The sequence below is a fragment of the Neltuma alba genome, unplaced genomic scaffold (assembly GCF_004799145.2).
Source record: "Neltuma alba isolate B1F8T4 unplaced genomic scaffold, ASM479914v2 tig00012546_pilon, whole genome shotgun sequence".
Taxonomy (NCBI): Eukaryota; Viridiplantae; Streptophyta; class Magnoliopsida; order Fabales; family Fabaceae; genus Neltuma; species Neltuma alba.
In genome coordinates this window covers 78,921-106,789 of record NW_021637007.1, presented here as the reverse complement: position 1 = coordinate 106,789, position 27,869 = coordinate 78,921, and the positions used below count along the sequence as shown (strand labels likewise).

The following is a 27,869-nucleotide window of genomic DNA, read 5'->3' as shown; positions in this document are numbered from 1 at the left end:
CAAAGATAGCAAATCATTTTTTGAGCCAAAACTAATGAAATCTCCATTATTTCATCTGGTTTGAGTATGTTTCTTGAGATACTCTGTTTCAGAAACATCATTCTTGTATGATTATTGTCTTACTCACTGTAAGACAAGGGTAAGAGTGAAGAAACTCTCTGAGAGATTGTTTTAATTAACTGAAAATTATAAATATAAGTGCTCTGTTTTTGGGCATAAAGGTTGTGTACTTCATGCCCCAGACTTATACTTGTTAATGTCTTCACTCTTCCTCAAGAAAATATCAGCAACAAAATTATTGAAAATGGGAGGTTTACACATCGATGGTTATGTCATCTCAAAAGGACCTAAACAGATCAAATTCCTTTCATTTGATCACAACGTACAGATCTTAAAGACTAAATAATTCAACACTTTGGCACATTTGATAGCTTTATTGTCTAAAATTTACAGAGACATATCCAATATTTAACCAACAACAGAAGTAATTCCCGATGAAACATCAACCCATACCTATATATGCATTGCGCTATTCTGATTCTAACTATCTTGCTGATCGAAGTGAAAAGAGAGATATGATTCCTTATGAAACATCTCTCACAGGAAAGTTGGTTGGTAGCTTGGCATTGAGAATCCTAGACTTTCAAAGGGCTAGCTAGTGCTAAAGCAGCTGTAATCTGTCATAAAAATCAAGTTCTTAGTAGGAATTTTTGAGAATAAGCAACATATACACATGCAAATATATACTTTCTCCAGCTTTTAATATAGGAGTTATTTAACTAATTTGAGTAAATTAATAAAACGAAATAAATTAGTTAATTATAACAAATGTGACTTAATCTTCCTAGCTAAAATATCCCTGTAACATTACATTATATATCAATTTATAAGTTAAGTAAATCAGTTTGATGAAAAATGATAAATATCAAAGATAAATTAAATTGAAGTCTTATATTTATGATCAAATCTAACCCCATCGATTAACTCCTATGGTGAGAATTAACCGGGTGTTCAAGCTGTATGTTTATTTCACCAGTTTGAAGGTACATACCCCAGCTCCATTGTTTTCGCTGGTGATTCACTAGATTGAGACTGTGGCTGGCTCAGCTGGAGATGAATAGGTGGATGTGATCCATATTTGTTGCTGACAGACTGTGTATGATTAGAATTCCCATTTCCCTCATTCACAACGCTTGCTTCAGAAATCTAAGGAAAGTGGCAAAACAAAGCAAACCAAGTCTATGAAAACCTTGAAAGAAACCTTGAAAACATGTAGCTTTTAAATAAATAGTACAGGCTCACTATAGTTGATGTCTTCCTCTTGCCTCCTATGTTCTTGTGTAATAATAATTGAGGGCAAGCTTGTTCGTCTGTAGCACTTTACATGACCTAAATCATAAAATGTTCTTTTTTTAGTCATCTTACCTTGGTCTGTAATTCTGCATTTTCTTTACTAATGACTTCTACTGTTTTGTGAAGTTGCACATTTTCTTGACGAATTTGATGTCCCTGCAATTGAATCAATAAATTAGTCAGAATTTGCGGGAAGTCCTTTCTTACATGGCAAGATCAGAAACAGAATTCTTGAATATATACCTTGTGTTGTAACTCTTTAATCTCATCTGTCAAAATTTGATCCTGCAGACCAATTAATGATAAAGCTCAGGTTATCATATTTGCCCCATGTTATTAAATTATCTTGAATGTGGATATAAATTGAAATGATCTATCATACCTTCTTGATCTGGACATTTTTCAAACTCATCTCCAGTTGATTTTCCAAATTTTTCAATTCGTTAATTCCCAAACCAGAAAGTTGTTCACCCATGAATTGCCTACACATTTCCCAAAGGAAGTAAGTTGCTTCTGGTTCACTAATTTGTTCCAAATATTCTTGGGGGAAAAAACAGCACATAGCATTTTCCATGTGGAGGTCAATATCTTGTACCTGTGCAATTCCTGCAAGTGTTGCAGCTGTTGTCTCAAGACCGTTGCTTCTCTCTGCCAAAACTAACAAGTGCAACAACAGATATAACTATTACATTGAATCAAGAGTGATGCAATTGTAAGAAGGTACGAGTTGTAACTAATGATACAAGCATGAAGATGCCTTTAGGTCCAAATCTCTTTATAACATTGTACAATTACTTCTCAAAAGCATTACATTCTTTTCCAGTATAAATTTAGGAAACTCCATTAATGACTCCCTTTAATGACTTCATTACGGGTATTTTTGTAGAATATTTAAAGCATTGAACCAACAAAAATAAATTTTCTTTTGTACTAGGGAAGGTAGTTATTTGTTGCTTATATTTAGGGATGGAGGGATTATTTGATATTGGGATTTAGTGTAAATAACAAGGGTAATATTGAAAAAAGTCAAAATTTACTTTTAGTTCTCTAACTTTTTACAAGATTTTAGTTTGGTCTCATAATTTTTAAAAACTATTTTTTTAGTCATCTAACCCTAAAATCATTAGTATCAAATGATTTTTTCTTTCTGTCATATATGTCATTATTTAAACAACTTGAAAAATTAAAGGACCAAAATGAAATTTGCACTTTTTCCTATGAGAACTAATTAAGGTTTTAAAACAAATCTAATGCTTTAACTAATCTTTAAACTACTTTTCTTATTGAGAAGCATATATGACAGAAGTAACTTGTATGCATTAAAGGACCATAAAATCATTCTAGAATATAACTTATAATAATGCTCCCTCAGTTTCTATTAGTAGGAAACTTTGTAGGGAGATTTGTTTCCATTTATAAGACAAATTACAAAATTTAAAACGTATGTAGAATTTCTTTTCTTAATATACCCCTATTGGATGTATAAAATGACTTGCGACAAATGTTACCTTTCTCAAAAAATAAAGTGAGCATTAAATAAGGGGAGAACTGGGGGGAAAAAAAAGTAACTAAGTTTACATGAATTAGGTGAATCGATTGAAGGCTGTGCAGTAGTTTTTGTTACCTTTTGGGTTGTGCACTGTTAAAAAAATGTTAGAAGCATATATATGATTGTAATGATCTCAATATATGTTTTGAAGACCTTCTTATCCAAATACTGCCTCATCCTATGTATCTAAATGCTTAACCAGAACTAGGAAAATGTAGTTAAATCATTGCTTTTGTCTAAAGGAGTTAAACTTTCTAATTTACTCTTATTAGACGCATATGCTAAAAAGGTAAGTTTGGATAAAAATCAATTAGTTATGTATCACTTGGGGTCCTTTTTCTCCTTCAGAGAGCACTAATAGTTATGTTGGTTGAATTAGTTGCCATTGAGATGTCTGAGTTGTGTGTGTTCTTCGTCTCTTCTCCCATCTCTCCTTGATCTCTGTTTCTCTTTAATTTGTGCCACTTCAATTTCTGTAGTAGTACTCATTTGATCCTAAATGTAACACCTAGTTAATTAATTTGAGTAGATTAAAAATGTTAATTAAATTAGTTAATATGATATATTTTTTCTAAATTCCATAAACATCATCCTAATTATCTCCCTACCTCTCCTACTTAATTATTGTTGAGAAAATATCAATAGGGTTAACTTGAAAAAAAATTAATAAAAATATAAAGTAGGTCTTACATATAGGACCAACATGAACTCCCCAATTAGGTCCTACTTACATAATGTATTCACTTTTTGCTTCACCAATAATTTCTAAGTCTTATATATTATTCTCTATATTGGAATTGATGTTTCCATTTTATCTAGTTGCTTGGAGTTAAATATAAAGCACACTGACAATTGCAAATACTAGACATGACTTTTATGAACTTAGTACCTTGGCTTCTGAAGCTGGATTCATAAGCGGGTGGTGTTCCTGATCTTTTTGTTTATTGTAGCGGTCAATAGTTGACTTCATGCTGTCATAATTAAGCAGAGAATTCAATCAATAAGATGAAAGTTAAGTTTATGTAAATCTATATAATGCAATTTAATTATATAAGAGATCATGTTATGGTATTAATACTTTTTTCGTGCAAATGATTGATTTTTCTGAGTGTTTATCATTTTTTCTTCCTACACATTTAGATCCCTAAGCACATGATGGGGGTAAAACTTTATGAAACAATGGAAAGGAATATGATTTTATTGCAACGCTTCATATCTATGCCCTTGCCTTAATAAAAAGGAAAAGGGAAGCTAACGGAGGTCACACTTGGCAATGCATGATCTATGATTGGTGCTTAAACTAAGCCAATATAATTCCACTTAGCCTAATAAGCCTATAACGTACTTCCTGGCTCAAATAACTAACAACAACATGAATTATTCATTCACATACGACCTCTAGTTTTTCAATCACACATGGTCATGTGTCATTTTTTAAAATATTATCATTATTTAAACTATAAACCTACATACAGAAAGGAGGCCACATGACGATATGTAATTGGAGAACCTCATATAATGGATATAAGAAATTTGATATAATATTTTTGTCCTAAAATATCCCCTTTAATTATTGGTATTGGAACTACCTTTTAATGAAAATCACCCTAACATGTACAATTAATATAGTTAGTTTGAAAAAAGTTATAAATTTTTGAAACAAAATAGACTGAGGTCTTAATTATATTTAAGAGCAAAACAGATCCCTAACTAGCTCTTAGATTTAAGATATGAGAATATGAATATGCAAATCATACTTCATTCAATAATTGGAATAGGATGTAAAATCAAACTAACAAATTAAAGAAGCAAGCGTATTGCATAACAACCATAACCATTTTATAGTGGACATAATATATACTCCCTCTGTTCCTATTTATAAGTTACAAATTTTGAGAGGGGTGTGGTCGATTTTATAAGCTTCAATTAAGGTTTGTCTTAACATTTAATTTTCTTTTCAAATTTATCCTTAATTATTTATTCCTTCTCATTTATCATACTCTTTCTCATCACATTTCCCTATTTATTCTCTTTCATATTTTTTGTCATTTATCATAAAGGCATATTTGAAAATAAAAATATATTTCTCACTTATTTATTACTTTTAATTAATTATAACTAATTGTTCATTATCTACAAATTAATTATTTAACGCGCATAATAAGAATCAGAGAGAGTATTTCAACTTCACTTCATAGTCATGATTTGAGAGGGTCCTACATCACCAATCACCAAATAACAACTTAATATAGATGGGAAGGTCGGCTAGCCAGGAGGCACAAGCACTCTAGCCAGCTTCATATTGATCTGAAAAATTATGGAGAGTTGAATGAGTTTATTAGTGAGGGTATAAATAACAATTTGTGTGAAATGGAAGCGATTCCTAAACAAGAGTTTCTCCGAAAAAACAAGCGTATGCACTGTTTGTTTGAGTTTTAAAAAATAAGTGATTTTCGAATTTTCTGATAAAAAAGTGATTTATTATTTTGATATTTTATGAAAATTGAAAGTTATTTATGTTTGTTACGAATATAAAAGAGCAATTTTTACTTGAAAGTGGCTTCTTAAAATATAATTAGAAGCTATTTAAAATAGCATTTAAAAATAATAAAAAAAAATTTCTTTAAATTGTTTAAACATTAAACAAACATCTGAAAATTTCTCAAAAGTACCGATTTTTTAATTAAATAATCTAAAACAAATAGGCCCTTACTGAGATAACTATCATTGTGCCCATACATCCACATAAGATGTTTCTTGATGCGCTATACGATCTATAGTTGATTAAGATCTAGCTAGTTAGATGAATATATATATATATATATATATATATAAACACATATATGTGTAATATGTATTGTATTTTTAAGTATTCATGTACATAATACTACCTCTACTACTTGATATAAGAGCTAACTGAAAGGAGGAAAAAAACAGAGCTAGTTGGAGAGTTCAATTTGTTCCCCTAATATAAGATCCCAAGATCTCAATCTACTTTGTCTTCAATGTTTATCAATTTTTTCACCAAGCAATTCCTATAGTAATTATACATGTTAAGGAGTTTCCGCCAAGAAATAGTTTTGATGCATATAACTAACAAGGATATTTTAGAGAAGACAACATCCATTTATTACAAATATATAGCTCAAACAATTAATTTTTTGAATATCCACAAATTAGTTATTTAACTCTTATATTAAGGATAGGAGGTAGCATCAATACGGCTTACACTTTTGTAATATAAATAATACTAACTGTCGATATTTAATTTCAGTTCAAAAACCACTGTTGATATTTAATATCTTATAAAAAATAAAAATATATATAAGATATTTTAATAAAATTATAAAGATGTGAACTATTTAGCTCAAAATTTAATAATTTAAACTTATTTATATAATTTTTTTTGTTAGTTGATATCAAAATAATATTTTTATATAGTATTAAATATCAACCGTCCAAAGTTGATCTAATAGTGAGAATGAAAAAAAAAAAAACAAGTGGATGATAAGAGCGTAGGGAGGTTTCCTTTCCAATATAAGTCATATTGCAAAATGCCTAGATCATTACTTTTATTGTCCCCACAAACACCCGTCTTTGGAAAATTGTTTTTCCCTCTAGAAAAAAAAAAGGATATTAGAATTAAATAGGTATGGTTTTGGAAAAAAAGATCTTCCAGCATTTCAATCTTTACTAGTTGAATAAAAAAATGAAAAGAAAAGTCCATGTTCAAGTACATATTCCACTAAGTAAATCATTAGTAAAAAAAAAATGTGCCTAATGTAATATGCAGTACAAGGATGCTTTAGATTTCATTGTTATAATGAAATCTAAACCATCCAAAACATGGTATGAATGATTTCAATTTAAAATTTTTAATTTATAGTTTTTTTAATAATAAATTTATTTTTTAAAAAAGATTGTTTATTATAACATTATAATTATTTTAAAAAATCTAAAATAAGAAAAAAATTAAATTAAATATGGACCATTCAAAATTAATCTAAGTGATCCAAATTAACTTGAGCATTCCGTGCTCATTAAAAAAAAAAAAAAAGAGCACGGAATGTACTACAATATGCGCATGCACAGCTTTTTGAGTTTATATAGGGAAAGGGTGTCTGTGATCTTCTAATAACATATTACCATGAGAGAATAGAGAAAACAAAAATGATTGGGGGAAAACTATAGAGAGATGGACAGAGGGCAAATTTCAGGCCCACTCCATTTTTTTGTATAACACCCTCCTAAATTCCTTTTTCTTTAGTTTTCAAATACTATTAAACTTAAACTTACAATGTTTCTACTTACAGAAGAATATTCATGCTATTTGGTTATAAGGTCATTGACGCTATCTAAATACAAAAAAATTTGTTAACGCAGCAACTTCAACTTTTCAGATTCCTTTTCAGAATATGTCACTGCCAATGCTTAACGTCTTCTCTATATCTTTGAACTTTAGAAAGAGTAATTGTAAATGAGTTTGCCAGTCTGCCTATGTGGCTAGTGTACACTTCACAGGATAGGTCTTACTATTAAGAATATACAACTTCTGATCTTAATTATAAGACTTCATTTATAGACTACAAATGATATCTTATAATTAAAACCGAAAGTAGTATATATATATATTATGAGGAAGGAGGAGTTTCTGATATTCTATCTAGCCTTGCTATACTGATGACATTACGATTCCCACACCTAGCTTACGCATGCATGTGGATAATACTCCAACACAAACACACACACACATATCCTCTTTTCATATTTTTTTTGTGTCGTTTCTTTTGGTTTTTTAAGCTTAGTAGCAAATTTACATTGCATTGATCAGAACAAGAAGACTACTAACAAACAATAGCACTTAATATAAGCATAGATGGTGTCCTGTGTGGCATCCAATAAAGATATTCAAGTTGGTAGCCAAGTCCTACATGGCAGCCATGTCATATGTGGCATTCACAGTCATCAGAGTGGTGTCCATGTCATCCAAAAGCGGTTGGTTCAATCCCAAGATCTTCTACATGGCATTGAAAGCCCAACCACTAGAAGTCCAGTAAAGAGGAAAAGTATCAAGAGGCTTGAAAGATCATTTGAGTACACAGCAAAGCATGCAGATCCGTGAAGTACTAGTGGGGGTAACATAATTAGCATAAAAGAAGTTGAATAAAGAGTGCTATTCAGTTTCTTGTACTTATATTGCTTTTTTGTTGTCTTTTTTGGGTTGAATATCTCGTAATAATTCGGGTTATTTTTGTGGCTTTAAAACCTAAGATTTTGTTGAGTGTCCAAATATGATTATAATCTCTCAGTAAAATTTTCTTATGCAGCTAGCGTGCCATACTTTTTAATGAATGATTCAACCCAAAATTCTAACACCTGTTAATTGTTAACCTAAGCAAGCATATAACAGGTAAAAAGGAAAAAAGAATAGCTCAATATCCAAAACTAATTAAAGCATCAAAAAACATATTTTAATGTAAAGTGATCACTGCAAAACCACAAGAGAGAGAAAAAAACAGAGATGACGACATACAGCAATCTTTAATGCATCAATTTCAAGCTCGCAGATGCTCTCCAATATATGCCAGTGGGATTATATTTTTTTTAAAAAAAGACTGCTAATTTCTTCTGCTACCGTTCAGATCAGTATGAATGAATGTCATCACATTCAAGATTTTTTTCTTCTTTTTTTTGCCTTTAAAACAAAGGAAGGAGTGTAGACTAGAGGCATATTATCTAGACCAAAAGAGAGAAGTAAAAAGAAAAAATGCTGTGGTAGCTTTTGAGGGAGGGGAAAAAGAAACAAAATAATAAATAAATAAATAATGAAGGTGGAAAGAAGAGGAACCTGGAGCTTCCATATTCATAGAGCTTGCCGGTGCTGGAGAAGACGATGACCCCAACTTGTGCGTCACAAAGGATGGCAAGCTCCTTGGCTTTCTTGAGCAAACCACTTCGTCTCTTTGAGAAAGTGACTTGCCTGTTTGTTGAATTGTCAATCCTCTTTATCGCAATCTTCCCTCTCCCCATTCTTCTAGGGCTTCTTAACACCTTCACCTTCCAGATCAACCAAACTACAATCATCCTCAAATGAATCAGAATAATGTTCCAAAATCACAGATAAAATAAAACTAAAAAATAATTATTATTATTATAATAATAATCGTAAAAATGAGATCGTGGTGATAATTAATAGTGCGTATATGCTCGAGAAGAAGCTGAAACTTACAGAACAATTTGGGCTTCTGCAGAAAGAAAACCAGAAGAAGAAGACGGTGAGGATGAAGATGAAGGAGAAGAAGAAGAAGACGGCTTCCTTTTGGGAAGGTCCTTATGAGAGAGGTGCTTTTTATGAATGATGCACTTTGAATACTTTATTTGGAAAGCTTCAATGGTTCGGTATGGTTTTGTTTGTCTAGTAACCCGTATCCCTTGAAAACAAAAAAACAAAACAAAACAAAAACCGGAAAACCGATTTTCGAGCAGTCAAAAACCGCTAGTGGTTTTTTCTCAAAGTTCCTTTGGATCGACCAAATTTACCCTGACGCTCGAGTATTTCTTAGGTGGGAACCAGACGGGGACTTAAAGCTGACGAGAGAGACAAAACCGGACAGGTGTCTTCGGCAGAGAGCGAGTGTCCGTCGAGTAAACTATCTGCGAGTGAGTAAATGCGTTTCCTAGGACAATCGGGGATCAGGAATTGGGGAGTTCGAAAAGCGATGAATAAATTGGATCATCTCACGAATGGGAAAGTGACACGTGGAATAATGAAAACAGAGGAGCGTATGGTTGCTGCTTTTTGGTGATGGATTTGGTCAGAAGTGGCGAATTGGGAATGACTAATTGGCGACGCGCCTCCATTTTAGCTAACAAAACGGCCGTCAGACAAACTTTTTTTTGGGTTAATTTTGCGATAAATTGAAATTTTTATAAGAGATTTTACACATTTTTAAAATAAAATTATTATCTATTATATTTTAAGTATATTTAAGAATTTAAATACACAAAGAGAAATAAGAGTGGAAAAATTTTAATAAATTTTATTGAAGTAGGACAATCTTAAAAAATCATTAAAAAAAATAAACATATTTAATGAGAATTACTAATTTTACTAATTTTTTTAATAAAATTTATTGAACATTTCTCATTTAAAAAAATCCAAATGGAGCTTAGCATTGTCTCTTTATTGATATGTAACAAGTTTAATATTGTCTTCTCATCAACAACTTGTTGGTTGAGATAGTAAACAATATCACCTCTGTAAAGAGAAAAACATAAGTTTAAATCCTGAAAAGCGTATTTGTTGAGAGAGCTTTAACTTTTATACTTCGGGTTCGATAAAGATTAGTCTCAAATCTAAAATGATTTTAGAATATTCTAAATTATATCAAGAAAACATATTGTCTCTTCATTAAAAAGAAGTGATATTTCCATTTTAAATTAAAATGTAAAAAGAAAAATAAGAAAATTTATATTTCTGTTAGAAAGGAAAAGTCAAAAAAGTTGGATCAGCAAATTATGTGCTGTGCAGCAATTTAAGCTGCTAGTGCTTAATCTTTGTCCACTAATTATTATTTTCAAATATATCTCGTCTCTTCCGGTCAAAAAATATATATATATATATATCTCGTCTCTTATTATAAGATCTAATTTTTTGAATATGTTTGTCTCTTTTTATAAGTTTCTTTTTGAGTTTGTTTAAACATTTAATATATTATTACCTATTTTATTCCTAAGCATATCTTACTCTTAATCTCTCACATCTACCCATTTATATATAGAGGTATATTTAGAAAAAAATTATATTTGCTAAATATTAATTAACTTTTAATTAATTTTAACTGTTTTCTTAAACCGTGTTAAAAAAATCTTATAATAAGAGATAGTATATTTTTATGCGGAGATCACCTACTCTTCACTGATAAGTGGCCAAAATTATCAATGGCCGGATGCTCATTAGTTCCCACCTCTCTCTCTCTCTCTCTCTATATCCCCGCCTCTATTCCCAAAAAAAAAAAAAACTTTTACACGGATTTGTGCTTTTTTGGGTTATCGCCTCGAGTAATTAAGTCATAAGAAACCGAGAATCTTTAGTTTTAAAAAAAAAATTAAATAATGTTGTTTTAGCTGGAAAAATAATTTAAAAAAATTCAAAATAGGAAAAAGGAATAAAAATACCTCAGCCCTAAATGGGCGACCCAAAAATCAAAACAGCTAAGAAGGCAACTAATTCAATGATCAGTGTACCTAATCGATGGCACATGCACTGTGTCCAAATTCCAATAATAGTGAAAACTACATGTGACCCGTTCTTTTCCAAATATATAGAAAAATGACTTCATTCAAAATATAAATTATTTGGAAAATAGTTAATGTTTATTTATTAATTTATTTTTGTATTTTTCTTTCCCCTTCACAATCTCATTTAACGTTGGTAAAGTTGGAAAAATATTTCAATTAAAAACAGATTTATTGAGTTAACTATTATTTATTAATTATGAATGAATTAATGAATGCGGCTTATATTGTGAATGGAAGAAAATATATACATACATATTCTCTGTTCTCTATCATATAAGTTACTTTCGATTATCTCACTGAAATTAAGAAAAAGTGATTAATTCATTTAATTTGTCTTAAATTTTAAAAAAAAATTGCTTCTGAAAGAAAAAGAAAATACAAGGATTTTTATTTAAACAATAATTATCTAGAAAAAAGGGAAAATAATCATTTATTATTTAATGTGCCAAGTAACTTATATTATGAAGTAAAGAATTTTTTAAAAAGATTACTTATATTCTGGATCAGATTATATATCATTTTAAAATTCTCTTTCGTACTTGGTGTGCATAAGTTGTAAGCCTTACTTATAAAACAAATCGTATAACTTGTATTAAAATTTGTGTAAACTAAAGAAAAAACATGTAATTTTGTATATAAGTAATAATAATTAGAATAACGGTCATCATAAGGGGGTTTATTTTTAAACCACATCAATTTTTATGAACTAATTTTTAAAGACAAATTAAATAAATAATTCGATTTTTTCCCTTCAGATAGTGTTACATTTTTTATTTAGTCTATCAAATATTAATATTTTAATTTATTCCTTAAAAAGTAGAGTATATTTCAACTAATGTAGTTTATTGTTAAGTCTGACTTCTCAATTTGATATCCTTCATTTAAACGGACAACAATAATTGAGATAAAATTATCGAGGGATTATTATAATCAAATTTATATCTTATCTCTAGTTCTAAAAAATATATTTGTATTATGTATCATATCTCAAATATTGCAGCTTGTAAATTTGAAGTGATTACTTGTATATTATTGTGAAAAAAAAGTAAAGACTACAACATGTTGTGAATATCATTCAAATTATAGGCACCTCTCATAGCAGATTATTTTATCACTGTAAAAATTGGTAAAAGTGTCGACTCTAGATCTTTACCCTATGAAAGAAAATTAATTAGTTATAAAAATTTACAATTAGGATATTCTTGCGCATAAACCGCATATTTTAGAAAATGTAACTTTGTGTGACAATTATATTTTTCTTTGGAGACCCCAAATCCCTGTCCCCACTGTGCAATAGTGGCTGGCCGGTTCAAGCTTTCAGGATTTGGGCAAAGAAAGATTTTTTTTTAAAAAAAATATTTTTTAACGTTTTTTATCTTATTGGGAAATTAAAATTATTTCTAGTTAAATATATTATTTTTAATTACAACATAATTACCCTTTTATGTAAGAAGATTTAGTTTAAGTTTGAATATATTATAAAATAATTAAAAAAAAAGCGGAACTTTTGTTAGAATGGAGAAGATATGCATATATGTAGAAAAATTAAAAGCCAAAAAGATGAGGAAAAACAACCAATATTTATATAATATCCGTTTCTTTTATAACCAGTAAGTCAGTAACTTGATGTTGTATGTTTTGCACCCAAAAAAAAAAACTCCATGATATTGAAATAAAATTAATGTTCTAAATTATTTATGAACTAGTATTGGACCCGTGTAATACATGGGGCTATTATCTTAATTTATATGAAAATGGAAACATACGTGCTAAAGCCAAGAAGAACAGATAATAATAATAATAATAATAATAATAATAATAATAATAATAATAATAATAATAATAATAATAATAAGTAGTGTAATTTAATTGAAAAATTTAGAAAACACTTCCTTGTAAGCAACATTTCTTCTTAGAGGCGTTATGATCTTCAACAGGAATCTAGATTTTTTAAGCCTTCCTTGTTTTGTACCGTGTGATAGTTCATTAGTGACTAGGGGATGTTTGGATAAAACTAAACTATGGTTTGAAGAATAGATTTTGGAGAATAGATTTTATGAAGAATAAATTTGTGAAAAAGTGATTTTGATAAAATAAGAGTGTTTGGATAGTTGTTATCAGAAGCACTTTTTATATGTGCAAATTACTTTAAAAAAAATATAAGTTAATATGATAATTAAATAAAAGATAGATTTTATAATATATTTTAATTTGAAGAAATAAAATCGTTAATAATATATTTTTTTACCAATATAATTAATAATATATAATATAATATAATTAATAAATAATTAATACGTGTATATATATTTATAAAATATAAGATTCAATATGCTTATAAAAAAATAATTGAGGGGTGTTAAAGTCATATTATCATTGAGATATACTCTGATAGGCACAATCATACTCTCCAATTTGAATCAGAAGCAGAATAGATTCACTTTTTATAAAACCATGGTTTTAAATCTAAAACCATGGTTTGTTAATTTTCCCTCCTATCAAGGCCCCGTTTGGGTGACACCCCAAACCATGGTTTGGGGTTTGGGGACCCAAACCATGGTTTGGGTGATAAGTCACCCAAACACCCACTAGTTTTGGGCAAACCGTGGTTTTGGACCAAAACCATGGTTTTGGCTCCAAAACCATGGTTTTGGAAAAAGCAGAAATTTTTTGCTTTTAGAGAAAAAAGGGAGAGTGTGAAAGCTTATAGGATATGTATCTTGTTATTTTTTTTATAAACATATTTTTTTATAAACATATTTAATATTATATTTTAAAAATATATATACATATTAATTATTTATTAATTATATTATCTTATGTATTATTAATTATGTTAATAAAAAATATATTATTAACAATTTTATTCCTTTAAATTAAAATATATCATAAAATCTATTTTTTCTGTAATTATTATATTAACTTATTTTTTTTAGTAATTTGTATATATAAAAAGTGCTTCTGATAACAACTATCCAAACACTCTCACTTCTCAAAATCACTTTTTCATAACATTTATTCTTTCCAGAATCTATTCTCCAGAATCACTTTTCTAAACCACGGTTTGGTTTCATCCAAACACACCTTTGGTAAATCTGGGACCCAAACCATGGTTTCCTATGTTACCCAAACATGTCCTAATTAGAAGATTGAAAATACACCTTATAATATCATAACACAACTCTTTCCCCAAAAAAAAAAAGGAAAAAGGAGGGAAAAAAAGAAAACAAAAAAACGGGTGAAATTAAAAATAAAAAATTGGAAAAAAATCTCTCATCAAAAATTTTATCAGTGAAAAGAACCTGATAAATTTTTATAGATAAAAAATATCAATATTGTACAAGATTATCAGTATCCTGATTTAAGTCTCTCTCATTAATAAAATTTTTTAATGAGGATCATTTTCCAATTTTTCCAGTTTAAAAAGGCCAAGGGGAAAAAAAGGAAAAAGACAGCAAATATATATATATTGGGCACACGTGTGGATAACTCTCCCGTCAACTACTCGTTCTTTTGGGCCACTATAAATATTACGACTGAAGAGAAAAAAAACAAAAACAAAAATTAGATGCCGTCTGTTTTTAACCATTCTCATCTTAATTTGACCAAATAAGAGATAAGAATATTAAAATTAAAAATGACAAATATTGCAACTAATCTTTGAAAAATACGCAATTCATAGAGGAGGGCATTTTTAATCTTTAATGAAATATGTTTACCTTCAAAACCAACGTCATTTGGGAAAAGACAAAAGTGACAACGTCAAAGTTTGAAATTAAAATTAGAGAAAGAATTAAAAATTAAAACACATCATATTATAGAAATTTCTCTGTTTGGTCTTTTTTCTCAACTGTGCCCACGTGCATCCAGTCACATCTTGTAGATAAAATCATAAATATAAATATAAATATTGATTAAAACATATATAAAAAAACATATAGTAAGTCATTTTCTAAACTTCATGTGAGACTTAGAAGAAATATTATTTTTCATTCATTTTTGATGTCATGGAAGGTTGTCCAGAAATTATTATAGGTAAATTAATTTAATTTCATGTAAAAAAATTTCATTGAAAAACTTAATATACTTTGGCCGAACAAACTTAACAATATATTTTTAATGTTAAGAAAATGAAAATAACTTTATAAATTTAAAGGGCCAAATAAACATATTTATTCTAAAATCTAAAAACTAAAAGCATGGTTCTTCCATGAGAATATTCCTATTACTGTTACTAGGTCCCCTTTGGTAAGAAGTGTATGAGAATGAGAGGTAAGAATTGAGAATGAAAATGAGAAAATCCATTAAAAAATATTTAATACGAGGGACTACTGCTTACTTGGAATTGAATTAATTTATGCATGTGGGAATGGATTGCTCCCAAGTAACGAACAATCTTTTATACTAAAAGCTTTTTTAATGAGTTTTTTCAATTCTAAATCCAATCTTACCTTTTGTTCTTAATGCTTCATAGTTTCAACTGCTTAAATTCTTAAACCTCAATTATGTAAATTTATAAAAGTTATCATTGTTATAATTTCTTAAATGTATTATTTCCACTCAAAGCTGAAAACATAAAAACTATATCAAACGTCAATAGGCAAGTTGCATTTGACAAATTCGCCTGAAAAGAAGTAAAATTGACGTTGATATAATTTTAATGTTTTCCCTTTTTAATTAAAATATAAAAAAATATATGATAGCTCAGCATTACGTAAATTAAACATTTTAAGAAATCTTACCTACCTAGTACTAAGAGTTAGAAAACTAATTTGGAGAGATGAAATATATCAGTTAAGTTAGTTAATTATAACAAATGAATGTTAACTTTCTTAAATTATATTTTTTAATCATATGTATTGAAACTATTTCTTAGTGAGAACATCTTACACTCAATAGAGGGTATTTTAGATAAACATCATAGATTTTGAGAGAAAGTTGATTAAGATATTATATTTAAGATTAAATTCAATCTCTCAACTAGTTCTTGTATTAATAAATAGATATAGTATAATTTAGCAAAAAAAATTACTAAATTGCAGGGGTACTACTTTGTGCCATTTGGGTCAAACTTAGAGTTTTTCGGTTCATCGGCGATTGAACTAATTAGTTTTCAAAAATGGAAGCTTTACTTCCAAGAGTGGGTGATGGCCCTCACGTTTAGTATACATGTCATTACATACCCACGACTCTTTCATCTAATTTTCTCCGGCCTAAAATTTTTCAAATTTACAGAAACCCAAAAAAAATTCCCAAGTTTATAACATACTACATGCGTTCTTTAAAAGCTAGATAATTAATTTGAAGATATTAAAAAAAAATTAATCAGTGTATTGATTTTTTAAACTATCTTCTTTAATCATATACTCCTTCTGATCACCTTCACCTATCATATTCGATGGTGATTTTTTATAATTGTCAAGTATTAAATGTTAAATATTAACAAATTTGTAGTAGTGAAGATGATTTAATTATCAAAGATGACAGGTTTCAGGTACATACACGACTTTGCATGCCCAAAAATTAAAAAAAAAAAAAAAAGCACGTACACGGCTTTTTTGAAAGTCTATCCTTGCCTCCCTATTAATTAACCCAGCCCAAACTAATGGCTACTAAATAGAAATCACTAGGACTCAAAAGGAAATAAACACACGTCTTTGTACCATGCATATTTAAAAGATAATAATAATTATATAGAAGAAAAAACTACAATAATACGGAAAAAAGGGTTGAAAAATGCCAATGAAGAAGAAATAGCAAATAAGCTAAACTAACATGAACTCCAAAATGTTCAAAAATAAAGTGAGGAGGCATTTGTTGATTGTTTATCTCCCCATAAGTTCAAATTTAAGAGGATTATCTACATATAACTCAGAGTTTTAAGGATTATATGCACACACAAAAATAAGGAGGATATAATTAATAATTAGGGCTATCCGCACCAATTTATAAGCGTAGAAGAGTTCATCATCAACTTACAAAAATTTAAAACCTAAATCGAGTATAGAATTATATATCAATTAAAGTGCTTAGGAAGTTGAGTACTACGGCTTTTTTACAATTTTTTTTTATTCTCAAGTTGCATATACGATAAGTTTCTTGAGCTCCGACCAAAGCACACAGGTCATTCCCGATTGATATGAGTGATAAGTGACGAAAGAAACGGCATCCAGAAGAAATTAATATTCATTAAATACTGTCAACTCTTCTGGAAAACTCCTTTTTTTAATATTATATATATGTGTGTGTGTGTGTGTATCTATATATACAGCCTCGATGGATCAGTACTGCGGCATTTCATATTAACAAAATAGCAGGCCGTGCATGTGAATCCATGTTGTGCTTTCTTTTCTTAATTCTTAGTCAATGTGCAATTTGGTGCGATGGTGAAGTTAAAAAAATAAAACAAAATGTTTCTATTTTTAAAGTAAAAAATGAAAAGTATACTTATTGGGAAAGAATAAGAACAATTTCGTACAAAAACACAGTACTACCTCCGGTTTTAAATATAAGAACTAGTTGACTAATTTGAGTAGATTAAAAAAATAAGTTAAGTTAGTTATTTGTAATAAATAAGTATTTTCTTTCGTAAAATATCCTTACTAATCAAGTCTATTGGTTAAAACTATTATTATTAGAAAGACTATCTTGAAAAAAAATGAATAAGTACGAGAGACAAAATGGATTGATATCTTATATTTAGGACCAAAATAAAAATCAAATAAGATCTTGTATCAAGAACCGGAGGTAGTATATCATATAATAAAAAGACAAGCCTCTGTCTGATCGGGCGAAAAAAAGGAGACAAGCCTCTGTGGTTTTCCCACAACCTATGTCATCGCATTTTCTGTTCCAATATTAAACATGCACATGTGACCCCAAAAATGGCTGTCTTCTACATGAAACGAGGTATAATTAGCAAAAGCCTGCCTTGAGTAGCCAATGTTTAGTACGAAGATACTTACAATAACTATACGGAATTTCATCCTAGAAAAAGAAAAAAGAATTCTATTTTGAAATCGATCAAGTATATAGGTTTGTTTTGATTTTTAAGCATAAAATTATAGTTTATTTTTTCAATAGTTAGCCTTCTAACCTAGTAGCATAAAAACTCTACAGTAAGTGAAAATTTAACAGTTTAATTTTGCTTGTAAGCTCAAACTATTACTGCCGTCCCCTCATCTCTGATGCATGTACGAGCTAGTTGAAGAGTTTGTTTTGGCTCTAAATGTAATACAATAATTTCAATAACCTCTTCTAGCGGAGTAGCATAAAAGCTCTTTGATAAATGGTAGATCACAAGTTCAATTCTGGTTATAACCGTAAGCTGTTAGTACCTACTTACCCCTTTTAATTTAATAAAAGATCTCAATTTACTTTGTTTTTAAATTTATAATTTTTTCCCTTCAAACTATCTTTATCGATTATGCATGTTAAAGGAGGATTTCCATAAATGAGGTAGTTTTTAATACAAATGATTAAAAAAGAAGATATTGTAGAAAAATTAGCACACGTTTATTTTTTAAATAATTAATTTAACTGATTTTCTTAATATATATATACACTACCTCCAGTCTTAAATATAAGAGGTAGTTGACTGATTTGAGTAGATTAAGAAAATAAGTTAAGTTAGCTATTTGTAATAAAAAAGTGTTGTTTTTCTTAAAACATCCTTATTAATCAAGTTTATTGGCCAGAACTATCATTATTAGAAAGACTATATTGAGAAAAAATAAATAAATATAAGAGACAAAATAGATTATGATCTTATATTTATGACCAAAATAAAAGTCAAACAAGGTTTTATATTAAGGACCGGAGATAGTATAGATTAATTATCTAGTTCCTACATTTTAATCTTGGGAGTGTATAATAAATGAACACGATGTACCGGTTGTCTTGACGCAATCTAGCACATTAATGCTTATATGAATTATGAATAAGCAAACATGGGTCCTTTGCTACTATATGTTTTCATAGATCTGGATGATTCAGATTTTTTTAATCCTATTTTATTTTATTATAATCATTAACACAACAGCAGAGGACCTGCAATCGTCTCTAGTTAGTATGACTTCTAACGGATGATTAATACCTATTCAGCAAGCAGCTCTGGCCCTAAAAAAAATCAACGAATTGAGAGCACCAATTTTCAAGACTTGAAAAATTCTAATAATTAAACGATCGAAGTGATAAACTACAAATTAGAAACATAAATAAAAAGATCTGATCTTCCGTGAAAATGTAGCAGGATGACTACCTAAACGAAAATGTGGTGATCAATACGAAAACTAATCAAATATAGAGATGAAGAAACTAAATACAATATTCATAGTATAGCGATGGATTTAAGAAGCCAGTTTATTCATATAAGAAATGCCAAACTATTCATAACCCCTCTTAACTTTAGCCCTAGTGCATATAATTCCCCTGCCTTTAAAAAGAAAACCTTCAATTTTTATATTTTGACATCCTATCGTTAAAATCACCGTTAAATCTATCAGAATATAACAGGTGCCACATCATGTTATCAAAAATTGTGTGGCAGGTGACCTATAATTTTATTATTAAAAATTACATGCCATCCACTCCGTTAGATTTAATGGTACTTTAATAGTAGGGTGTGTAATATGAAAGTTGAGGGCTTGCGAGGGATGTTATATGCACCAGAGCTAAAGTTAAGGGAAATTATAAGTATTTTGAACCATAAGAAAATAATAAAGTGCGAGGTAAGATAAGGCAAGAAATGTTATTGTGGTTGTAAATGATTCTTTAAATTAGGAAAAAATTAATTTCTAAGCCCAAATAGTTTCACTTAATTTTTCACTTAGATCCCTGTATATATATATTTTTATCATGTCTTTATAGGCGGTTTACATTAATTTTAATTATATTTCTGTAGTTTTTTTCATCATGTACTTACAATTTCACATGATTTTAAACAAATTTTTATAATTTCAGGTGAATAATAAAATAAAAAAATACAAGGATATAACCATAAATCAGGTGAAAGTGTGAAGTTGTAAGGATTTGATAGAAAATACGTAGAGACAAGATTAAAAATTTCATAAAATTATGAGAATCGACACGGAAAAAAAAAAACCATAAAGTTCATCCATGTATATTTTGAGGCGTCCAAAAGTAGGGGCTTGCAACTTTCAGACAATATATGGTTCACTTCTTTTTTTTCCCTTTGTTTTCTTTTTGGCCCATGACAATAAGGTTCACTTTCACTTTAAGTTGTAAAAAAGAAACAGAAAAAAAATTAATTCTGATAACTGACCGTACCGTTTCGTTGTTGATAAGTGCTTAGCCAATTAACGTTCAATTTATATATTTGAATTTAATATATCAGTCTTTTTTGGATTTTATTGGCTGCAAATGGTCCGCTCCACGTGACCTTGTTCTTGTACATATCTTGACGAAGATTTATTTCCTTAAATAATCAAAACCCTAAATTATTTTAATCAAAAGAACAGAGAAAACAGACATTTAACATTTTATTTATAATGTTACGAACCAAGTTTAGCCAAGTGTCAGTCATGAAGCAAATATATGTAGATGGGATGCATCGATCATAGGGATCAAAGTGTAGCCATATTTATCTTAACATTATCTTATTACTCCAACAATGGAAAACGACACTTTCTTTATAATTACTCTTTTGTAAGTTCTTGGCCAACTTGCCTATTTTCAATTACTTAATTGAATTAATTTAATTGGAAAAATGTAAACTATCTTAACTGCTACATATAATTTCTTATTCCTTTCACATGCACTGGCGTTCCCGTTGAGATAGGGTTGTAGGTGATCCGAAAAACATTTAATTTATTACTACTAATTAGACTCTAAATTAACCATGCTAAAAACTACTGAGTATATATATTCCATCTAGTTCTATTTATAAACTTTAAATTTGAAAAGAGGCATGATCTATTTTATAAGGCTCAATTTATATGTGTCTCAACATTTAATGCATTTTTTTTGTTATGCCCTTAATTATTATTCTCTCTCTTTGGTCACAATTTTTCTCATTGCATTATTCCACATGTTCATCCTTTTTCTTATTTATTATAAGGAAGTAGTTGAAAATAAAAATGTATTTCTTAATTATTTATCGCTTTTAACTAGTTTATCATTATACGCAAATCGGTTATTGAAGTATATACTACTTTTGGTTCTTAATATAAGACCTAATTGACTAATTTGGAGAAATCAAGAAAGTTACTATATTACTTTAAAGTATTTATAGTTATCGTTTTTATCCAAACTAATTGCCTCGCTTATAAATTGCTATATAATTTAATGATTCATGTAAGTATTTTAAGAGAAATCATGTAACATATGCTATAATTAAGTACTGCCTCTTGTCCTTAATACAATAGCTAGTTGACTAATTTGAGTATATTAAGAAAGTTTATTAAGTTAGTTATTTGTAATAAATAGGTGTTATATTTCCTAAAATATCCTTATTAATCATATGTATTAGTTAGAGCTGTTATTTGATGAACTCTTTAACATGTGCAACTATTATAAAGACTATTTTTAAAAAAAAGATAAATACGGGAGATAAATTATATTGGGGTCTTATATTTAGAACCAAATTGAAAGTCAAACTAATTCTTATATTAAGGACCGAAGGTAATAACTTAGTAACTTTTTTAATCTTCTCAAATTAATTAATTATTCTTATATTAAGTAGCGGAGGTAGTAATAAGGATCATGCGGAGTATTACCTAATTCGAATATAGGTAACCATTTGACATAAGTGTAAAACAGCTTGCAAGCATCATTTCTAAACCAAGTGTGGAAGATACAATTTAAAAAGTGTGATCAGTGACATGTAATATATATATATATATATATATATATATTGGTAGATCTGTTGTGGCAAGAATTACACCAGTTCCTAATGACAACAGGTTTAGAAACTCAATTTTTTCTTATTCTCCTTTTCTTCTAGATGATTTCTACCTGTCTCTAAGCTAAGAACAGGTCTGAAAAATAATTTTTTTCAAACATTGATGGTGCAATCAGTTTAGAAAGTGATGAGTTTTCTAAACTGCTTTTAAGTTCTTAATCCAGTTTAAAAATTTATTTTTATTTTAAAATAAAATTTTTAATACCAGGGTCTCTCTTTAAATACTGTGTTTGCTTAACTTGGAAGAGCATCAACTATAATACCTCATTACACACGCTGAAGTGATTTTCTGTAAAGGGCCACTTGATCCAGCACTTTAATTAATTTATTACACAAATGGCCTGTACAATAGGCGCAATCACTTAAATTTGTATTAACGAAACAATTCATATATTACACTGATTTATGAAGATAAATTAACAACTAAATAATGAGCTTGAATTTTTAATGGATTTAACAGTACGAGGATGTCAGATTGATGTGATTTGTTTTTCAGGGTGTATTTGGGGTGTAGGCTGTAAAGATGTCTTTGGATTTGTTCTTCACATTTCAACTGTTCAAAAGCACATGATTCTTCTTTTTTTCTTTTGGCCATTAGCAAAATATCATCCTGGGTCAACAAAAAAGAACCGCGGAGTCTTTAATCAGCAACTCAATCGCTTACTAAATTTGCTTTTTGGACATGTTAGATTGGGCGTGTTTTAGAATGAAATTACGGTTCTTAAAATAAGTTATTTTTTCCTTTTTCTTTTTGGTATAATTCAAGGTATACTCGAGTCACTTTAGATTTAAGACTAATTGACAAATTCAATTATTTTTATATATTTTGGTTTCTTTTATATGAGTTTTGTCAACTTAATTGGTCCCTTTTTGTCTTAATTGATTGTTCTTTGATTTAATTTATTTTATTTTGAGTTATTATTTTATAGGTAAAATTATCATATTTTGGTTTAATTGTGACTAATTGATTTTTGAGGACAATTAATACTACCTTATTCTTAAATTTTGATTGCAGGTTTTTGGAAGATTTAAAAAAAAAAGAGAAAAAAAACAAATAAATAAATAAATAAAAGAAAAAAAATATATTAGCAAAAGGGGGGAGCAAAACGTTGCGTTTTGCTCCCATCCCTATTCCCCCAACCTAATATTCAATTAATCATCATCAAAGGGGGAGAACGAGCTGGAGGTGGAGACACGCTGAACGAGCACGAACGAGCGGCAGAAGAAAAAAAACAAAACAGAGAGCTGGCGGCGTGAGAAAAATTGAGAGGAGGGACATAAAAGCTGGGCGACGACAGAAGACGAGCGACGCATTCATCATCATCAGCAGCGAGCTGAGGAGCTCGACGGCGAGAGAGTCGTGCACAAGGACCAGTGGAGTGACCAGCGTGAACAGACCAGCAACACGAATTGACGGCAAGACCAAAAGCGTGAACAGGATCATTATCACCACCGTCTTCTTCGCTGCCATGGCCGAGTGTAGGAGGAAACTGATTGAAGGAGATTCTGAAATTATGCGTGACTAGAGCTCTGTAATTCTCTAATTCAACAATAATGACAGGAGCTCGGATCATCAAAAAGGAGTTTTAGTTGCTTTAATTTCCTACTCAATAATTGTTTAACAATTCCTAGGTCTTAGGATAGTTTTTCTGATTGTTGGGATATTTGTATTGTTTAATCTGATTATATTTAGGGATTATTGTGACTGAATTATTGTTTAACATTTGACATTGGGCTGTTTATAACTTTAATTTCAATTACAATATTGTGGTTATGACATTTGTATTGATTTTGGAGTTAATATATTGTGATTTTCTAAGGTGGCTTGGAATTTTGGATCATATTGTTTCTTGCTAGCTTTAATTCTATTGCTTTGGATTTAAGAATTTTAATTAAGCATTGGACTTTAGCATCCTTGATTCTATTTTACTATTCTGGTTACAGTTAGCAAATTGGAATTTTGGAAAAATATTTTGTGACAATTCGAGTTGGCTCGATTGTTGGATTAAAAGTTTAATTATAATTCTTAATTCATTGTTTTAACTCCCGTATCTTTTGGAGTGAGGATTGCCTGCGTTGTTAAATTAGAGAATTGATTATTATCATTGTTATTTGTGTGTTTCATTTTCAGTTCTTTCATCTTCAATTTATTTCAATCATTTTTATATAAAAATAACCAAAAAAAATTATTTTAATTTCAATTTAATTCAAAGCATTTAGTTAGCAATTTTCAAAATCAAAACTCCTTTTTATAGTTTAGGTTACTTGCATTTATTTACTAGAATTTAATTTCGTTTTCGGCTCCTCAAAGTGAATACAGCCTAGATTGTGCACTATATTACATTAATTCGGTTAATTTTTGGAGTAACCCCAAAGTGACAAATTAAGGGCAGTTATCTTCACTAATTCCTATCCGGCCAGGAGTGTTTAAGAATAAAGCCTTCCTAGCAAGTGTACTTCTGGGGATTTGAACTTGTATTGTCCTCCTTATACAAACCAACAGCTTGTTTGTTGAAAATAAGTCATTTTTCATTGTTTAGTGTAGTATTTAATGAGTTAGTACCCCCTGTGCATAATATTATCAGAGTTAATTAGTTGGACATTACATTTGGTCCTAAATATCTCTCAATCCATTTTGTCTTTCGATTTTATAATTTTTTCCCAAACGATCCCTATTGATTGTATTATGAAAGTATTAGATGGTTCATGCTAAAAAGTAATTCCAAAGCACATAAATAAAAATGTTAGTAGTATAAGAAAGTCAATACACATTAATATTTATCACCATAAATAATCGACTTAACTAATTCCCAAATTAATTATATAACTCTTATATTTAGTAGCACAACTAATATTTTGAAAATGGCTTTGGAGTATATTTCATTGCAATATGAAAGTATTTAATGACATTTTTTAAGGGAAGTATTTAATGACAGTGTTACTATTTCATTGCAATCAACTCAAGCAACCTTTATTCCCAATCAATCAATAATCATAAAATACTTCGGTGTAGAGGAATTAACACAAGAAACATATTAGGATAAAGGAAGAGAAACATAATGGAGCTCACATAGGGTACAAGTGTTTCACTCATCTCTCAAATGGGAAAAATTTCACTCAATCCACCTGGATTAGCACCTAACATAAGTTTATAGAGATTCTAATGTCTCCACCACTAACATACCTTAGACTCATGATCAAGGGGATTTGAAGGGTTGTAATGTTGGAAAGCAGGGCCAAATGAATGAAATAAACTAACAGGTGAAATGCATGAGTAATAAAATATCAACTCAAAGTGAGCTAAAGTACAATCATGAAACAACACCAATGTGCAGATCTTAAACTTTTGAAGTAGAAATCCTTGCTCTTCAAACCACTATTGAATGCCTTATTTCAAATTTTATTCTTTTGTTGCAACTTATTTTCTTTTTCTATGACTTTCTTTCTTTGGCTTTTTCTATACATTTTCTTTTCTTTATTGCCTTTTTCTATTTCTTTTTCTTCTTTTGTATTCTTTTTTTTTCCTCTTTTTTTTTTTGGCATCCAAACCCAAGAAGGCAAATATATAGACTTTAATAATGTACTTTTCAAAATGAAAAACCAAATGTAACTCATGCAAAACATTTGCTAAAAAGCAATGAGTGAAATGAAAGTGAAAGCTCAAAAGGGTGAACAAAGGTTAAATAAAATAGCTTGTGTTTAGGTAAAAGGTTTAGAAATAAATGCCCCTATCATCCTCACAAATCTAGGTATTAATGCAGCCCTGAAAAAGAATCTAGACAAGTTCTAGAGGTTAACAAAAACTAGGTGAAAATCACACAAGATGAGAAAGAATACATGGCTCAAAAATCCTTCCATCAAGGCTTTCTCCAAGATGTTTCCTCCTTAAGAATCAAGCTATAAAACAAGGTTAATAACACTGCACCAAAGATATTCTACTATGCTAATCAACTAAGAACAGAGATCACTCAAATCAAATACAATCAAACTCAGCCGTGCAACATTCACAAGCATTATACAAAAGGATTTTAAAAGAGATGCCCAAGGATTACAAAAGTCAAGTCAGCAATAGAGAAAACAACAAATCGCCCATATAGCAGTGCAAAACATTGAGGCAAATGAAAACAGGAGGACATAGAAACCATCAGTAGCAAGAATCACTCTCAGCGATGCAATTTAGAAATCAACCAATAAGGCAAAGAAGAGAGCAATTATAGCAGCAATACTTAGAAAACAGGAGCAAATCCAAAGGCAAAGTTTTTTCCCCCCTTAAATAGCTCAACAACTCAACAACAATCCCTCCCTCACACTTGATCAATACATTGTCCTCAATGTAAGCTTAGACTAAAGATATGAACAATTAGAAGCTCAAAATATGCAAGGACAAGGTAGGGAAAGTACTACATACAACTAACAACAAACAATAAAACAAAACACAAGCTACCTTTTACTATTGGCTATGTCCCTCGCCCCACTTATCTCACAAAACAAACAAGTAATTCAAAGGATAAGAGTTAAGGAAGGAAAGGGACAATCTTTAGAATGAAATCTCTTCAAACTCTTGCAGGAGAAGTTCTCATCTCGGATGAGAAACATATATCTCTTTAGTGTGCTCACTTCTCTATTGACATTTCTTGGTGGTGAGGGTTCCTGCAAGAGAAACATTGAACTAGCAGCAGTATTTAGTCCAAAAAGAAAAACTTGGAGAGATCTAGAGTAGCATAAATATATGTGAGTAGCAAAATCTTCCAAGTCAATATCACACCCAAGAAAGTCAATAGGATTCCTTTCTATAGGAATCAAATAATCAGGAATATTTTCAAAAATGTCTTGTGTATGCAAAGCAAAAGATGAAGAATCCAACTAACAATTGTTGGAGTACATCACATCACTTTTGCTAACACAAGAGGTGGGTGGAAAAAAAAGAGTGGAAGAAGAAGATTCATGCAGGATATGATTATGCAATGCAATATTATTATTTACATAGCTACTTAAATCAGGAGGCAAGTCACAAGAAAGAATTAGATGAAAAGATTCATTTTTATTTACAATTTTGTCTTTCAAAGTTTTTGAATCTTTCCCTACTAACACATTAGAAGCATGCAACTCAATAGGATTTTTAGAAAGATAATTTCCAAGGCTATGGTTAAATTCACATTTCTCCACAAGATCAACATCCAAGCAATTCACATCAATATCATGCTTTATATTGTCAGCATTTTTAGTACCAGAAAGCAATGCACATACTTTGTCAAAGTTCTATTTTTGCGACCCAACAAGTATATCATACTTGTTATCAATGCAATCCATGCATATAGTGTGGGCATTGCAAGAACAAGATAGAGGTTTGTTCAAATCAGAATCAATTGTACCATCCAATTTAGGGGGTGTTTGGATGAAGCCAAACCATGGTTTGGAGAATAGCTTCTGGAGAATAGATTCTGGAGAGAATAGATTTTGAAAGAATAGATTTTCTGAAAAAGTGATTCTGATAAAGTGAGAGTGTTTGGATATTTATTGTCAGAAGTGCTTTTTTATATATAGAAATTACTAAAAAGGATATAAGTTTAAATGATAATTACATATAAGATATATTTCATAATATATGCTTATTTGAAGTAATAAATTTGTTAATAATATATATTTTGGCAACATAATAAATAAGACATAAATAATATAAATAAAAAAATTAAAACGTATATATATTAATAAAATAAGTAAATATGTTTTTTGTAAAATAATTTA

General features: G+C 29.5%; 1 protein-coding gene across 1 annotated transcript; it reads right to left on the bottom strand.

Annotated features, from left to right (window-relative positions):
• Positions 1 to 1,729: 1,729 nt before the first annotated feature.
• LOC114728540 (agamous-like MADS-box protein AGL21) lies at positions 1,730 to 9,205 on the bottom strand. Its single transcript, XM_028915451.1, has 5 exons — positions 9,132 to 9,205; positions 8,751 to 8,976; positions 3,792 to 3,873; positions 1,949 to 2,010; positions 1,730 to 1,835 (listed from the first exon to the last, which is right to left on the bottom strand). The coding sequence occupies exons 2-5, from the start codon at positions 8,930 to 8,932 to the stop codon at positions 1,730 to 1,732; spliced, it is 432 nt and encodes a 143-aa protein (XP_028771284.1). The 5' UTR covers positions 8,933 to 8,976; positions 9,132 to 9,205.
• Positions 9,206 to 27,869: the final 18,664 nt, after the last annotated feature.

Coding starts and splice junctions, on each gene's coding strand:
- LOC114728540 (XM_028915451.1), bottom strand. CDS start 8,932: ATGGGGAGAGGGAAGATTGCGATAAAGAGGATTGACAATTCAACAAAC. Junction 2,011..3,791: donor ATCCAGCTTCAGAAGCCAAG/GTACTAAGTTCA, acceptor TGCACTTGTTAG/TTTTGGCAGAGAGAAGCAAC. Junction 1,836..1,948: donor CACTTGCAGGAATTGCACAG/GTACAAGATATT, acceptor GGAAATGTGTAG/GCAATTCATGGGTGAACAAC.